Source organism: Chiloscyllium plagiosum, unplaced genomic scaffold, assembly GCF_037043375.1.
Source record: "Chiloscyllium plagiosum isolate Xiang-an unplaced genomic scaffold, Cpla_swu_hap1 HiC_scaffold_14, whole genome shotgun sequence".
Lineage (NCBI taxonomy): Eukaryota > Metazoa > Chordata > Chondrichthyes > Orectolobiformes > Hemiscylliidae > Chiloscyllium > Chiloscyllium plagiosum.
This window is the reverse complement of record NW_028270152.1, coordinates 25,619,964-25,635,980: the sequence shown is the minus strand read 5'-3', so window position 1 is coordinate 25,635,980 and position 16,017 is coordinate 25,619,964. Positions and strand designations below refer to the sequence as shown.

General features: G+C 37.8%; 1 protein-coding gene across 1 annotated transcript in view; it reads right to left on the bottom strand.

Moving 5' to 3' along the window:
• ippk (inositol 1,3,4,5,6-pentakisphosphate 2-kinase) overlaps window positions 1-16,017 on the bottom strand; it is a 93,531-nt gene that overhangs the window by 24,004 nt on the left and 53,510 nt on the right. The window contains exons 5-8 of the mRNA XM_043707887.2: window positions 13,015-13,136; window positions 8,875-8,964; window positions 7,562-7,620; window positions 1,116-1,188 (exon numbers count right to left, since the gene is read on the bottom strand). Coding sequence (XP_043563822.2) covers window positions 1,116-1,188; window positions 7,562-7,620; window positions 8,875-8,964; window positions 13,015-13,136 — 344 coding nt within the window. The remainder of the gene's footprint in view (window positions 1-1,115; window positions 1,189-7,561; window positions 7,621-8,874; window positions 8,965-13,014; window positions 13,137-16,017) is intronic.

Below are 16,017 nucleotides of genomic sequence, written 5' to 3'. Positions count from 1 at the left end.
AACAAGTTTCTCCAAGAGAAAAATCATGCAAACAAGTGCCCCAATATTTATTTTAGTGAATTGTGAACATTTTCAACAGCTAAACTGGAAACAATTTTTTTCTTTTAGATGAACATGATGGTCAAAGCTGTAGTTTTTTTAAAAACACAAGAACAACCAAATAAGCACCTTTGCAATAGTTTGACAGTTTGGACACCCCGTAATTGTAAACAGTTACATAGAGGCAATAACAGCAGTTTGCACTAGATACTAAAAGGCTTAGACTCTCAGCGGCCTGCAGCACAGATAAAGGCCCTGTGGCCAATGAGTATACATTGGTCAAAACAACCACTATTCTAAACCTATTTTCCAGTATGTGGCTTATAGCCTTATATGTAAATGGTATAATTTTATAATTTTCCTGAAATGAAAAAGACAGAGTATTTCTGTTGATTCAGAAATTTAATGAGATTAAAGTTTTGCCACGTTGCATTTCAGGGAAAACAGGTCATACGTAACATACTCAATTAAGGAAGCAGATATTATGCTCAATGAAGGAAACATTAGGAATGCTTCTCACGATAAAATGCTGTATGAGATAATTGACAAAACTGAATAAAAGAAGGGGAATACATTTAAGTAGAAAAAACTTGGGCCATTTCAGTACATTGAACACAAGTCATCCTAATTACTGACAAACAACCTCAGCCAGTGAAAATTAACTTACAAAAAGGAAGTCCAAATCCTTCAGATTTAATTAATTATTGTTGGAGCTTTTCTTAGTATTACAGTTTTAAAACACGTTGCCTATTTAAATCCCATCCTCTTCTAGATTTTGCTTTCTGCAACTGATTAAGGAGATTGGCACACTCTCACTCTGACTCAACACTGCTCGTAAGGCCAAGAATTATTAATAAACATACAATTGCTCACGTAGGGCTCAAGTGACCCAAAGTTTTGGAACAGCTGCTATACAAAGCTTTGTCCTGAATCTAACAGGACAAAGGCAAATTTAAACAACCAATAGGGGGCATTAGTTTGCTGATAATAGTAACTTCTGCTCCATTAAAGTTTAACATATAGAGTTTTCATTTACTGTTCAGTAGCATTAAGCAAAACAAAGTGACTGTAATTACCTTAAAAATTTTTAGGTTGTTCTGAGGCTCCTGTAACAAACTTTTCAAGGCAATGTACATACGTTGTTTATTCCTGTAAAACATAGGTATTTTAGAAAGTGGGCTACTGAACTTTTCTAGATATTTTTTGTCTGATAACTGTAGCTTCCCTTAGGTGAGCCTAAGCTTGTAAAAAAGCAAAACAAGACGTAAATGCAAAAAGAACTTGACAGGATGACCAAGAATTTATTTATTTTGCTCCTTCCGTGTAATGCAACACCCCAAGGTACATTATAAAACAAAGCATTATAAGTCACTTAAGTAAACATTAGGTCAGATGACCGCAAGGTCAAAGATAGGCTTAAAAGAAAAGTCTTAAAAAGGAGGAAAGTGAGTTGCAAAAGAAGACAAGCATAGGAAAGCAGTTACTGAGTTTGAGGCTTGGCTATTGAAAGCACTGTCATCAATGGTGGAGCAATTATGACTGGAAATGCACGAGGCACTACAATTCCAGAAGCATAAATACCTTGGTGGGCTCTGGGGCTGGAGGCATTACAGAGATGCAGACATGCAAGGTCACCAAATAGAAGGGCCTGGCCAAGAAAACATTGGAATATTCATTTATAGGAGGTTATGACAGACCTCAGCTGCAAATGAGCTGTAACAGAGGTAAAAAAATCAAGGAATGTTGTGGAGGTGCGAGTAGGCAGTTTTAGTGATGGCACAAAAGAAACTAAAGCTCATTCTGGGATCAAATCAAGGTTACCAACAGACTGACAATCTCAAACTGTTGCCTGGAAGGAGGCCTGATTTTGTAATTAGAGAATGGAGTTTGGAGTAGGGATCAAAAGCAATGACTTCAGTTTTCCCAATATTTAAGTTGAGAAAAATATCTGCTCATCCATACTGAATGTCAGATGAGTAGTGAAGCACACCTTGTTGTTGCCAGCAAATGGATGAAATAACACTGACTTTCAATAGGTTGTCAAGTGACAGCACATACACAAGAAACAGGATGGGCCATGAATAGATCCATGGAAGCAGCCAGATATATTGGTGCGCAAGTAGGATCCACAGCTGTTACAGCTAATTCCCAGGCTACAATTTGATAGACATGAGCCAATCCCATGCTGCTGAATAACAGTACAGAAGTATTGGAGGAGGAAAGCATGCTCAGCCTTGTCAAAGGCTGCAAACAAACTGCGATGAAAGTTTACCTTTGTCAGTCACATGTGAAACATAACCTTTTCTCTAACCCCAACACAATAAATGGATATGTTACACTGTCACTTAATATCAGTCATACTCAACATCTTCTTGAATGAAATGACCCACTGGATTTATTCACAGTGTTTACAAAACTTAGAAGCGACAGCATGTTGAAAATCACTACAATCAACGACATTAAACTTGCAATCGCTGATGTGTAACAACTGTTACTTTATTTTTGTTTATGCACTAAAATAGAAGAATGGCCATTTTAAAACCATGGATTGTGGAAGGAATATCTTCAAGCAGTATGCAAGATTGTTTGTAGACCTAGGAATGCATGTTGATTGGCTACACGCTGCTGGCCAAATTTCAATTAGCTTGTGTAAATATGACTTGTTGCAGATGCCGAAGATCATCAGCCTGACGACAACTTTCTGACTGGCAACTGAAAACCAATGGGTGTGAACAATACAGAGAGAAACCCTGGGACTTCTGGAAGTGAAATGGTATATGGGTCACTCTCTGATCAGTAAAACGTGAGATTAAAGAAAGTTGCAGCAAGCTGATGCTTTTAACACAAGTCAAATACTTTATTATTTGTGAACCAGTTTCTGTGTCTGCTGTGAAGTGAAAGAACGCAAAGGAAAAGCTCAGATCAATCAAGGATTTGGGATACAAAAGGATACCCGCAATCAAATGAGAGGGGGACAGAGAGCAGACGGAGGGACAGAGTACATGAATATAGTCTAAAAGTGCTGCAGTTCACACAGGAAACATCAAGTGCTGATCCAGGCACTGGTGAGAGAAGAATAAGAGTTGTAATCCACAGTCCAGCAAAAATATTTACATTGTACAGATCCTACTAAACGTTGAGAAAAGGATGCAGAGGCATTCTTCATGTCACTTGAGAAAATGGCAGTACAAATGAATTGGGCAAAAGACAACTAGACATGCAACTTAGCAGAGGAGGTCCGGCAGCATCCGAGGAACAGGAAAAAAAATCAGCTCGGCAAAAGTGAGGACTGAAGATGCTGGAAACCAGAGTTTAGATCCTGCTCCTCGGATGTTGCGGGACCTGCTGTGCTTTTCCAGCACCACTCTGATCTAAACTCTGGTTTCCAGCATCTGCAGTCCTCACTTTTGCCTATGCAACTTAGCAGGTAAATTTATGTTTCATTGTCAAAGGGTGTTGAGATTATTATGCTGCACTGAAGTAGTTAAATATGACTTAGAGCCTGATGCACCACAGGCAAAGGCTCAAGAATGTAAGGAAACAGAATTTAATCCAAACCTACACTGAATTTCAAAGGGTTAACAAAATTATTGGTAGATATGAGCATGAGAAGCTGAAACCACAAGTGGAAACCACCCTTCGAGGAATTACAAACTTCACTAACTTCCATAATAAGAATCCATGTTGAGGAAAAGATTTGCAACGGTTTGACAGGCACCAATAATGACTGATGATTAGGACTGATCCATAAAGCCAAACATTTTCCAACATAAATTTGTAATGGATAGAAAATAAGAGTGTGCAAAGAAAGCAAAATCAAGAGTAATGAATGTATAGCTGGGAATGACTCATGTTCTCTTCCTGAGATCAAAATGAAAGTACTGAGACTAGCAACAAAAATCAAAATCCGAGCTGTTACTTTTGTAACAAAAGTTGGAAGGAAAACCTATAGGAACTTATTTTCAGTCACGAGAAAGAATGCAAAAGGGAACACAAAACAAAAATGCAACAGATCAAATTGCAGCTTTAATTGCAACTGAAAGACTAGAGGTAAATGCTGCAGAAATACATACGGTAAATTGGATTATGAAGGGGCTTTAGGCTGGCGGGAAGATGACCCCTTTTTCATCGAATGAAGCCATATCAATACTAAGGGTATAGAGGAACAACTCTCATACTTCTGCTTTAATTTATTATTTATTTTTCCCTCTAAGGAGTTGAATGAAAGGAGCTGGTATTGGCCGATATGAAAAATTTTAACGAAGGTAAGTTCCCAGAACCCGATGGGATATATCCCAAAATATCAAGGAAGGAATTTGCTGGGACCTTGTACAAAACTTTGTTTCTTCTTTATTCACAGACAAGGCCCACAGAACTGGAGAATAGGCAATATTGCTCCTTTGTTTTAAGGCAACAAGGATAATTCTGGAAGGCCTTACATCATTGCTGGCAAAATTAAAAGAGGAGATTCTTCGAAACAAAATTTTTTCACGTTTGGGAAAAGTATGAACTTATTAGCGACAAGCAGCTTAGCTTTGTATGGGGCGAGGTGCATGCCTCACAAATTTGATTGAGTCTTTTAAGGAAATAACAATGATGATTGATAACAGTAGAATAGTGGATGAGGTCAACATAGACCTTAGCAAGGCCTTTGACAAGATCACAGGGTGCAATCATGTGGGATCTGTGGTGAACCTAAAAAGGTACATAACTGGCTTGATCACAGAAGACAAAAAGCAGTGGTGGAACAGAGCTTTTCTGGAGATCTGTGATCAGTGGTATTCGCAGGGATCAGTGCTGTGACTCCTGTTGCTTGTACTATAAGTGAATTAGTAAATTTGTGGACTACACAAAGGTTGGGGGATCTGCAGATACTGAGGAGGATTGCCAGAGGATATAGCAATAGATATAGACAGGTTAGAGACTTGGGTGGAGAAATGGGAGATGGGAGTTTAATCCTGACACAAGGTGATGCATTTTGGAAGGTCTAATTCAGGAGGCAAGTATGCAGTAAATAGCAGAACCATGAGATGTATTTACATAGAGAGGGATCCTCAGGTGTACAAGTCCACAATTCCTTGGAAGTGGCAACACAAGTGGCATGCTTGCCTTTATCAGAGTATAGAATACAAAAATTGTCAAGTCATGTTACAGCTGCAGAGAACTTTAGTAAGGTCACATTTAGAATATTGCACAGTGTTCTGGTCACCATATTACCAGAAGGATGTGGAGGCTCTACAGAGGGTACAGAAAATATTTACCAGGATATCACCTGGTCTGGAGAGTCCGAGCTAGGAGGGCAGACTGAAAAACTTTGGTTCGTTTTCTCTTGAAGGTTAGGAGACTGAGGGCAGACCTGATAAATAGAGGTTTTTTTTTTGTTGTGTCACCATAGTCTTACCAGATCATATAAACTGCTCTCAGAGAGAAGCGACTGGTGGTGATTTAACCTGAGGGCCACCAGACCTCAGCGAGGAACGAACTTGAGAAGGAGTGTCCTTAATGGTAACCTCAAACTGGTGATGGGAATTGAACCCATGCTACTGGTATCTCACTGCTCTGTAAACCAAAAATCCAGCCAATTGAGCTAAAACTATTTCCAATACAAAATTATGAATGGTATGGATAGTTGGAATCTTTTTCCCCCAGGGTAGAAATGTCAATGCCTGGGGACAAAGATTTAAGGTCAAAGGGGGAGCTTAAACAAGATGTGAGAAGTTATTTCTTTCTAAACACAGAAGGTGCTAAGTGCCTGGAATGCGCTGCTAAATGTGGTGGTAGCAGGTACTCGAATAATATTTAAGAGGCATCTTGACAGATGCATAAATAGCGAGGGATTAGAAGGATAGAGACCATGCAGCAGCCAAAAAAATTAGTTTAGAAACGCAATATGCATCAGCACAGGCCTAGTGAGGCTGAAAGGCCTGTTCCTGCGCTATACTGTTCTTTGTCAGCTAAAATGCTGGTAAACTGGATAGGTGGAGACTTTTTCCTGACTCCATTGTATAAATTTCAAATGGAGTGTGACTCGCTGTTTGGACTAGTGATTGTCGGGGCAATAAAGAAATTACCTTTGGATGGAGTTGCTTAACCTCTTGGGAATGATTTGGCAGAGTGAAAGTTATAGCTTTGCTTAGAATCACAAAATCCAAGTGAGGCTAAAGAGACAGAATAGTTGAGAGTACAAGTTGTGGGTATTTTCCATCATGCATAGTGACCACAGTAATGACAAAACAAAGTCCATTACCGTAGGTCACAGTAACATTAATAGGGTAGCTAAAACTATTTAAGAATGATGATAATTCAAAAGAAGTGCTTTGTAGGTCTACATTAATTGAGGCACAGAAAACAGATTGAGTTAACTAAGTTGGCACCAACAACTCTCACTAAAGCTGAAGGAGTTATTGAGCATTATGATGAACTCTGACGAGGAAGTGGAGAAATCCTCACAGATGTGTGAGCAATGAATAGATTGCCGTTTTTTTTCTGCAACCTTTGCGTATGTAAGTCTCCGAAGAACCTTGTATGTTTCAGTAAGGTTGCTTCACATTCTTCTCAACCTCTCCTCAAACAGCCCACCCATACCTGGTATCAGCCTGGAGAATCTTTTCTTGGGCTGCCTCAAATGGTAGTATATCTTTCTTTACACAAGGTGCACAAAACTGTTCACAATATTCCAACTATGGTCCAACTCTTGCCTTGTACAGTTTCAGCAAGACCTCCCTTTTATATTCCATTTTATTGGAAACAAAGACCAACATTCTACTTGCCTTCCCTGTTATGCAATGAACTTGTTCAGAACTCCCAAATCCCTCTGTTTGGTAGCTTGTTTTTTTTTCCCCATTTAAATAATATTCAAGGCAAAACTCAAGTTTGCTGGCAGTTTGAATAACCAGCGTGAATTATTTACAAACTGCAAAGATAAAGTACTTCAGTATCACAACACATAACTAGTGAATAGTTTAGGCAAGATATCATAGTTATGCTGATTGAACAAAGTACCTCAATCAAGAAATCATAAAAAATTCTTTACTGCCCATCTAACAGCTGATGTAAACGTCATGGATAGACAAACTGCACCTAATAAACCAACATTAAATGCTTCTAAGATTGAAATGAACTGTGTGTGGCACTTAGGACAATAAAGATACATGCTCCTCTGCTGGAAAAGAAGCAGGAAGCCAAAAGCCAATCCGCTCCTCATGGTTGATAGGAACTGGCATTCATTGACATATTTCTTGTGTCATTAATTAGATGAGAGCAAAAGTAACTCAGACATCCTATTTACATCGTTAAAAAAAGTGTGTAAATAGTTACACAATATTCAGTGGTACATTAGAAATCTCACGAAAATTTCAAAAAGAATTAACATTTTTGTAGTTTACAACTAGTTTGATTCCCAATTTTTAACATTCATAGTGCTGTCAATTTTGCCACAGATTAATGCATTATTTTTTTCCATAAAGATACATGATCATGATGCCAAGGTTTATAACATTCACTATTCAAATTTGTACCTCACCCTGAGAAAAGATCAAGGGGACAGTATTTGCTTATCCTTTTCCATTTTCCATTAGCCACCTAATGCAAAAGAAACATCCTAGTTAGACCAAACATCTCAAGTCAAATAGTAGATATGAGTCAGTTCCTTGAATAAGATAAATGTGTAATTTAAACCAGAAAATAATTCATGTTCAAAAAATGTACAGGTGTACAACAAAGAGAAGCCTGAATTACAAACTTTTAAAGTTACAGATGAAATACATGACAAAATCTAAGCATTTTCATTCATCATGTGTGGCAGACGGGGGTGACGCTCCGGGGGTTGCAAGGAGGGGAGGTTGGATCAGAGTGGACTGAGGAATGGTTGTGATTAATCGAAATGGGAAAGTTAAAATGTGTCAAATGTATTTGATCAATTGCAATTACATTGCTGTATTCTAAAAGCAGATTAACCTGTATAAAACAAAAGTAACTAACTTAATATAAACAGCTCCACCAAACAAAAAAAAAAGTCTGGTGCAGACGCAAGGTACAAATCCAATACAAAAATTTTCTATGGGAACATTACTGGCGTTCAAAACATATTGTTCAAAAATCTTTCAATAATTTTGCTAGCTTATTTGGGTTGGCTTGCTTCAATCCAGGGATGGTGACAAGTCCTGTATGTACCATAAATTATAGGTTTTCCGATTCCTCCTGAAAGTCATAAAAAAAACTGAAAATCTATTGACCATGTTGGTTTTTTATTGAATCATACTAAAACATTTGTTCTGTAGTTTACAGATCCAAGTCATAGTCAAAACGTGTGGCACTGGAAAAGCACAGCAGGTCAGGCAGCATCCGCAGAGCAGGACAGTCAACATTTCGGGCATCAGCCCTTCATGCATTCCTACTTTCCCCTACATCCAAGTCATAACCTAATAAAATTATTTTAAGCACAGTTTGAAGGCAAACCAATAATTCGAGCAATGAAATGTAGCAAATATTTTTGTCCTATCCCTACATTCCATTTATGATCATCCAAATTTCTGATAAAGGGTATATCCCCAGCATTGAGTAGAAACATAAATTTGGACAAAGCAGACATTCAGATTCAAGAATGAACTTTTATAATGAACTCAAATTTACAAATATAAAACTACATATTACTATTTGGCTTTGCAAATGGCAAGTGTACACAAAATAAATGAATTTATTTATGAATTAAAAAACACTTCACAAAAGCTTGATAGTTGTGAGAAACTCAAATATTTAAAAAATTAATTTTGAATGCATCAAGTTTTTTTTTCATGTAAATAAAAAAAGAGATTTGTAGCTAACTGAATTCAATACCTTCAGATGTTGGTGCATGCAATAGCGACACACATGATGCTTAACATCCTTGGCAATGTGAGTTGAGAAAGGGATAAATCCACATTTAGGCTGTAAGTAAACAAAAAGGACAGATTATTTCACTGACAGTTTTTTTTAAATTGCAAGAGATTCTTCCTGTATACATAAATTCTGCTGTAAAGTTTTGTTGATCTTCACCAAATGCTTTCACTAATACTCCTACAGAATTTCCCAAAACCCTGGGAGCTGAGTAGCAGCTTATTAGTTAGACTCAGGTTTCACTTTCACAAATAAATGTCTGTATATTAAAAACAAAATCTGTACTGTAGCCGCCTAAGTATGACAGGTGGGAAATAAATATAAAAGAGTACAGCAGTAATTAAAACTAGGACATGTAATAATGGTAGGAAGTCAAAGCTCAAGGCTCTTTATTTAAGCAAATTTTAACACTCAGCAAAACCTTATTCCAGTCAAAAGAAAGACTCAATGAGAAAAAAGAACCATCTGTAGTTAACAATGGTAGTCAAGGAGAGTGTCCCATCAAAAACAGAGGCACTTAAAAGGCAGAGCTCACTGGTAGGCGGAGGATTAAGAATATTTTACAAATCAGGAATGGATGACTAAAAAAATTAATAAAAAGGAGAAAAGTAATCAGTAGTATAAAAACAAACAGGAAGAGATTCTATGGGGATATAAAAAGAATAGCTGAAATAAGAGTGGGACCCTTGAAGGTTGTTGTTGGGGAACGAAAATGTGTGGAAAAGCAAATGGCAGAACATTTCAACCAATATTTTGCATTGGTCTTCACAATGAAGACAACTATAAACATCCCAAAATATAACAGATAGACATGATGCTAATAGGAGGAAAGATGATGTAAGTCTCTATCACAAGGGACAAAGTAATTGACAAACTAATGCGACTAAAGGCAGACAAGTGGCCAGGACCTGATGGCCTTCATCCTCGGGTTTTAAAGATGGTAGCTGCAGAAATGGTGAAAGTCAAAAAAACTGCAAATGCTGGAGTCCAAAGTAGACAGGCAGTACATCCTGACACTGCCTGGCCTGCTGGGTTCTTCCAGCCTCCTGCCTGACTACACACAAATAGTGAAGTCATTGGTCAAAAAATTCTAGAACTTACTGGATTTCAGGAATTGGAGAACTATTAATGTGACATTCCCTGTTCAACAAGGGAGACAGAATGTGGAAAATGATAGGCCAGCTGATTAACATGTCATTGGGAAAATACTGGCATCTATTTACAACGAAGTAGGACATTAAGAAAAGTTTAACACAAAGTCAGCAAGGTTTTTTGAAGGGGAACTCATTGTTTACTAGAATTCTTTGAGCATAGAACAAGCAAAGGTGGAAAAGGGGCACCAAAAGTATTATATTTGGATTTCAGGAAAGCATCAATAAGACACCACATAAAAGTTTAGTATGCAAGATATTCTCTCAGCACTGGTATAATTTGAACATGGATCAAAGATTGCCATTTAACTATTAATTAGAGTTGGGAATAATGGGTCTTTTCAGGCTGGAGAGGCAACTAGTGAGAGCCACGAGGATCAACCCCAGGGCCATTGTAATTCATAGTAAGTACATCTGAATCAAATGCTCATGATTTAAGTAACTCCAACTCAGAGCTCATGCACTATAGTCTGAACTTCTAACACTGCAACACATCAGGGAGGGGGAAGAGATACCAAGATGCTGTGTTTCAGGAGGCAGTCATACCCTTTAAATTAACCTTGTCAAATTTGAGGTGTGGTCAAAGACAGGAGGGTGTGAATACAAGCAAGGCACGCAGAGGGATCCAGGAGGTAATGCTGCAGAAGTCTCTGCTCTTGCGGCTATATGACAGGTTTGAGATTCTTGCTTCCTGTGTAGACAAGAGCAGGGGCTGTAGAGAGGAAAAGCAAATTGACCATAGCATCGTGGTACAGGAAAAGCAAAATATAGTTATCAGGAATAGTATAGTCAAGGGAATAAACATTGTTCTGTGGCCAGGATACAGAGCTCCAAAGGTTCAGTTGCCTTCTAGAGAGTATAGGTTCAGGATCTCTCATCTGAGCTGCAGAGGAATTTGAAACAGGAGGGGAAGATCAGTTGTTGCAGTCCACATAAGTACCAATGATATAGGCAGAAAAGGAGTGTTGAAAGGTCTAAGTTCAGATGGTATTGAGTCCATTTGGGCAGAGGTACGAAACAGCAGCCACTCTATGGAAAATATGATACACCACCTAAAAGGACAAGGACAGAGAAAATGAACTACAAGGAAAAACTAAAAGAATGTGGAGGTTGACAGTAAGAGCTTCTTTAGATATATAAAAAGGAGGAGCAGGATTGAGAGGTGGAATGGTCTACTCCTGACCATATTTCCTATATTCTTATTCTCCTGTCTGCACCAGATACTCCTCCACTCCATTTCCTTTGAAATGACCATTTGTTTTGTATGATTATTAAGTTTTATTATACTTTGAAGTTATAGAACTCCACTCTCCTTCACTAAAGGAAATGTTGGAAGTGACTCTCCATTTTCAATCTGATTCATGAAGTTTAACCAAAATGTGATAGCAATGTGCAAAAACATATTTTGACATATTTGACATGACAAAGAGGGAGATTCAATAAATAAAAGGGTTAGCCATGAACCCCTATTCATCTGATGGTAACAACATATGCAACTGGTACTTTAACATCCAGAAATAATAAGATGAATGAGTTAACTGAAAAATTGTGATTGAACATCCACGATCTTCACTTTAAATGGTCAAAATGATCAACACAGATCCTACCCAAATATTAGTAACCCTGTGACACAAAAACATGAATACTTTGTCTCTTTTACCAGGGGTTCTAAATGTCCACTTTCAAAGATTTGGTTTTAAAACTTCTTCAAAAAGTCTCTCTATCTCAGAGAGCTGCTTATGTTGGTAGTTCAGTCTCTTCTCCTGAGACAATGCTGGCCAGGACTCAAGACTGTTCCAAAGAGTGTAATGACCAGTATAATTTTAGCTTTTATAAAATGGTTACTTTATACAGCTACTGCTCAATTTCTCTCAATACCATTTTTTCTTAACTGCATCAAACAAAGACTGCTTGAAGCTTCCTTCACTCCATTCTCTGTTGCACTGAACTGTCAATGAGTTCAATGGACATCTCCAGACCTTATTCCCTGAAGACTGCTGACACCAGCACTTGCAGCCTGGAGTCACTACTTCTGTTTCAGCACTCAGCTCCAAATTGCAAGTTACCTCTCTCAGCAAATACACATTCAGTTAAAATGTAATCACAGCATATTTTTAGTCTCCACCCATATCCATAACATAGCCAGCACTGGGCTGCTCTTAAATTGTAACGTTTATGGATTCGCTCAAGTTAACTCAACTCTAAATGCCATTTTTTCAGATTACCATTACTGCAAGTTTTACAGACCTCACATCTCCATCTAAGTACGCCGCCTGCTGTTTTCAAAGTTCCATTTCTTCTATTTTTATTCTACTAAGCAAATCAGGGTAAACCTCTGAATTGCAATTTGTTTCAGGTTTTCTTGAAACCACTAAAATCCATCATTTTAATCCTTAACTGTTAACCTCAAAAGTAACATGACCCTAACTTCTTGTATGCTCTAGACATCACGGTGCTTCAGTTGCATTCTATTTTCAAGAGTGAAATGTAAATTTCTCAAACTTAAAATCGCACAACAAATCAAAGTATACATTTGCAATCAACTGAGTAGCTGGGAATGCCAGTCCATAAAGGCTAATCAAGATTCAACTAATTGTTGTGGGATTGAACAACACACAAGAATTTAAAAGTAGCTAAGTTTTTAAAAATAAATGTCTTTTCCTATATACTCAAATTAAAATAGTTACTGTTCGACAACAATGGTCATTAATTTGTGTTAAATACCCTGAACTGTTCACGAATAAAATGATTAGGATTATACTCTACTTAAACAAAACAAATCAAATGATTGATCCAAGTAAAATGGGGTAAAATGCTTCCAAATGGGGTGTTCTTCCCAAGGATGGAGAAAATTACCAATCTCAAGACCATGACAAATGATTAGATAATATTGTGGCCAATATTATCAAAGTATAAGAAAGCGAAAATTGTTCAGTGTTCATCCAATTACCTTGATTTCTATACAGAGGGGTGGTCGTTTTTCAATTCGATGACAGGTTTGAAATTTGGTGAGATCTGGGAGGCATAAAGCATACCCACTGAAGGCATCCATTACTTTATTGCAACGTGATCCTGTAAAATAAAATTCAGATATAATTCTGCTTCCTAAGTAGAATTAAGTTATAATTTTAAATTTGTAACAAGATAAATGCTGTAAAATTTAAAACGTATTTCAATACATTCCTTCAAAATATTTTACAGTTGCAAGCTTATTCCAGTTGCTTGACAACAGCATGACTTTATATTTAAACTCGTGTGCTATTTCTATTCAAGATCTATTCTTTGAACTTGCAATATCTTTCATTTGTATTCGACTCACTCAAGTTATTTTAATTTTTGTGAAATAAAGTCTTGTACCTCTCAAAGTCCATAATTTCTCCTGTTTGATGGGTGAAATATCAATTTTTAATTCAAGTTTACAGCCCACAGAAAGTCAGGGGCATATGATCCAGAGACCATTCTAGATTTTATTTTTAAAGCTGATGGCAAAACAGCTAATTCCAAAGCAAAATGATTCTTCACGTTTCTCACCATCCAACTCAGGCAGTAGAAAAGTTGATAGTTTCTTCATCGGGCTGAAGAGCATGAACTTGAAAAGGAACAGATTGAAATGGTATACCAAGGCCTATTCTACAGAACCATCACTGGAAACTCAACTACTGTAATAGAGCAACACAACAGACTTTTGTTGGCATGAAATAGTCCTCGACAAGAGGTCAGATGGCATAAAAACAAATACTATTAAAACAATATCATCTCAATTAGTTAGTTGATGAGTCTGGCAGCAGTTACATAATTACCAATAAATGAAAACTCTAAGCTTGACCATTAAAACCACTTAATCTTAACTAACCATCTCTCTACTCAACTTTTCCAGTTCATGGAATCTATGTATTTGATGCAAATTTTATGTAAAGAACACCCATACATATTCCCCATACAATACTTCAGCTACTTTTCAAAGAATCAAGTTAAATTCATGAGACATGACCTACCCTTTATGAAGTCATATTGGTTCTCTCTAATCACTAAGTTTCTCTAAGTGCTCAATCATTTTATAATTAAGTTCAAGCATTGTTCCTACAACAAATATTTAAGTTTATTCTATCGGTTTACATCCAAGGTATTGAAGGACTTGAAGCTACTAGTCAGTTCTCCTATACAGCTTTCCTCCCATCTACTGCAGCTAATTTTATCCTGCAACCACAAAAAGTAACGTTCAGATGCTTAAATATTTGGAATACAATAAGACACACCAGTATACATGCTTCATCCACCTCAGCATTCCATTACATTAATCAATGTTGCAGTGATGTTTGCATGGAAAGCTGATTTACGTACACATCAACAAATGGGGAAAAAACATCTGGAACTGCTGTAAGATGTACCTGGGAATTATGTCCAGCAGTAACATGGGCAGGTATGATAGTTGCAGAGTTAGGCAAGAAGTTAAAAAGCAGGACTTCAAGGGTAGTAATCTCTGGATTACTCCTGGTGTCAAGTACTAGTGAGAGTAGGTATATGAGGATAGGGAGATGAATAAGTGACTGAGGAGCTGTGCTGAGGGCAGGGTTTCCGTTTTTCACCATTGGAATGTCTTCTGGGGTACAGGTGATCTGTATAAGAGGAAAAGGTTGCACCTTAAATAGAGAGGGGAACTAATATCCAAGTGCAGAGATTTGCGAGATCTACCTGGGAGGGTTAAGACTGACAGGTGATGGATTCTAAATAGCAGTGAGACAAAAAAAAAGAGAAATAGTTGAGGTTAGTACAGAAGTTAAAGAGAGCAAGTTAGATAGACAAGGGAAACAAGGGCATGGCAGGGAACGAGGGAAGACTGATGAATTAAACTTCATTCTTTCTCAGTGTGAGAGGCCTGACAGGCAAGGCAAATGAACTCCAGGCATGAATAGGTACATGGGACTGGGAAGCATGACTCAGGAAAGGACTGGCAGATCACTATACTGGGTACAGATGTTAAAAGGAAGGATAGCAGGGGAGGCAAGGAGGGGGGAGTGGCAGTTTTGATTAGGGAAAACATTATAGTACTTAGAGAGGATATTTCTGAGGGATTTTCCAGTGAGGTTGTACGAGTGGAACTGACAAATAAGAGGAAATGATCACTGTGATGGGATTATACTATAGGCTCTGCCAATAGTCAGTGGGAAACCGCGGAGCAAGAAGATCATAGTTAACTGTAAGTATAACATGTTGGTATTAGTAGGGGATTTTACATCTCCAAACATAGACTGGAACTGCCATAGTGTTAAGGGCTTGGATGGGGAGGAATTTAAGTGTTTTCAGGAAAACTCTCTTAATCAATCTGTAGATGGTCCTACAAAACAATGGGAAAAACCTGACCTCCTCTTGGGAAAAAGGCAGGGCTCGTGCCTAAGGTGTTAGTCGGGAAGCACTTTGGGACCAGTGACCATAATTAGTTTTAGAAGTTATGTAAAGGATAGATCAGTCCACAAGTTGAAGTTCTAAATTGGAGTAAGGTCAATTCTGATAATATTAGACAGGAACTTTCAAACGTTGATTGGGCAAGGTTGTTTGGATATGAAGGAACATCTGGCTAGTGGGAAGCTTTCAAAAACAATGTAAAGAGAAGTCAGGGCCAGAATGCTCCTGTTAGTCTAATGGATAGAGTTGCCAGGAGTAGGGAACATTCAGTGATATTGAGGGTCTGGTCAAGAAAAAGGAAGCATGTATCATATACAGGCAGCTGAGATCAAGTGAATCCCCTGAGTCGTATAGAGGTGTACAAATATACTTAAGAGGGAAATCAGGAGAGCAAAAACGAGAAATGAGATAGCTTTGGCAGATAAGGTAAAGAGAATCCAATGAGATTCTACAGTTATATTAAGAGCAAAATAGTAACTAGAGAGAGGACAGGGCTCCTTAAAGATTAACAAACTTGAAAAGAGTGTACATTACAGAAAGGAGGTGCTGA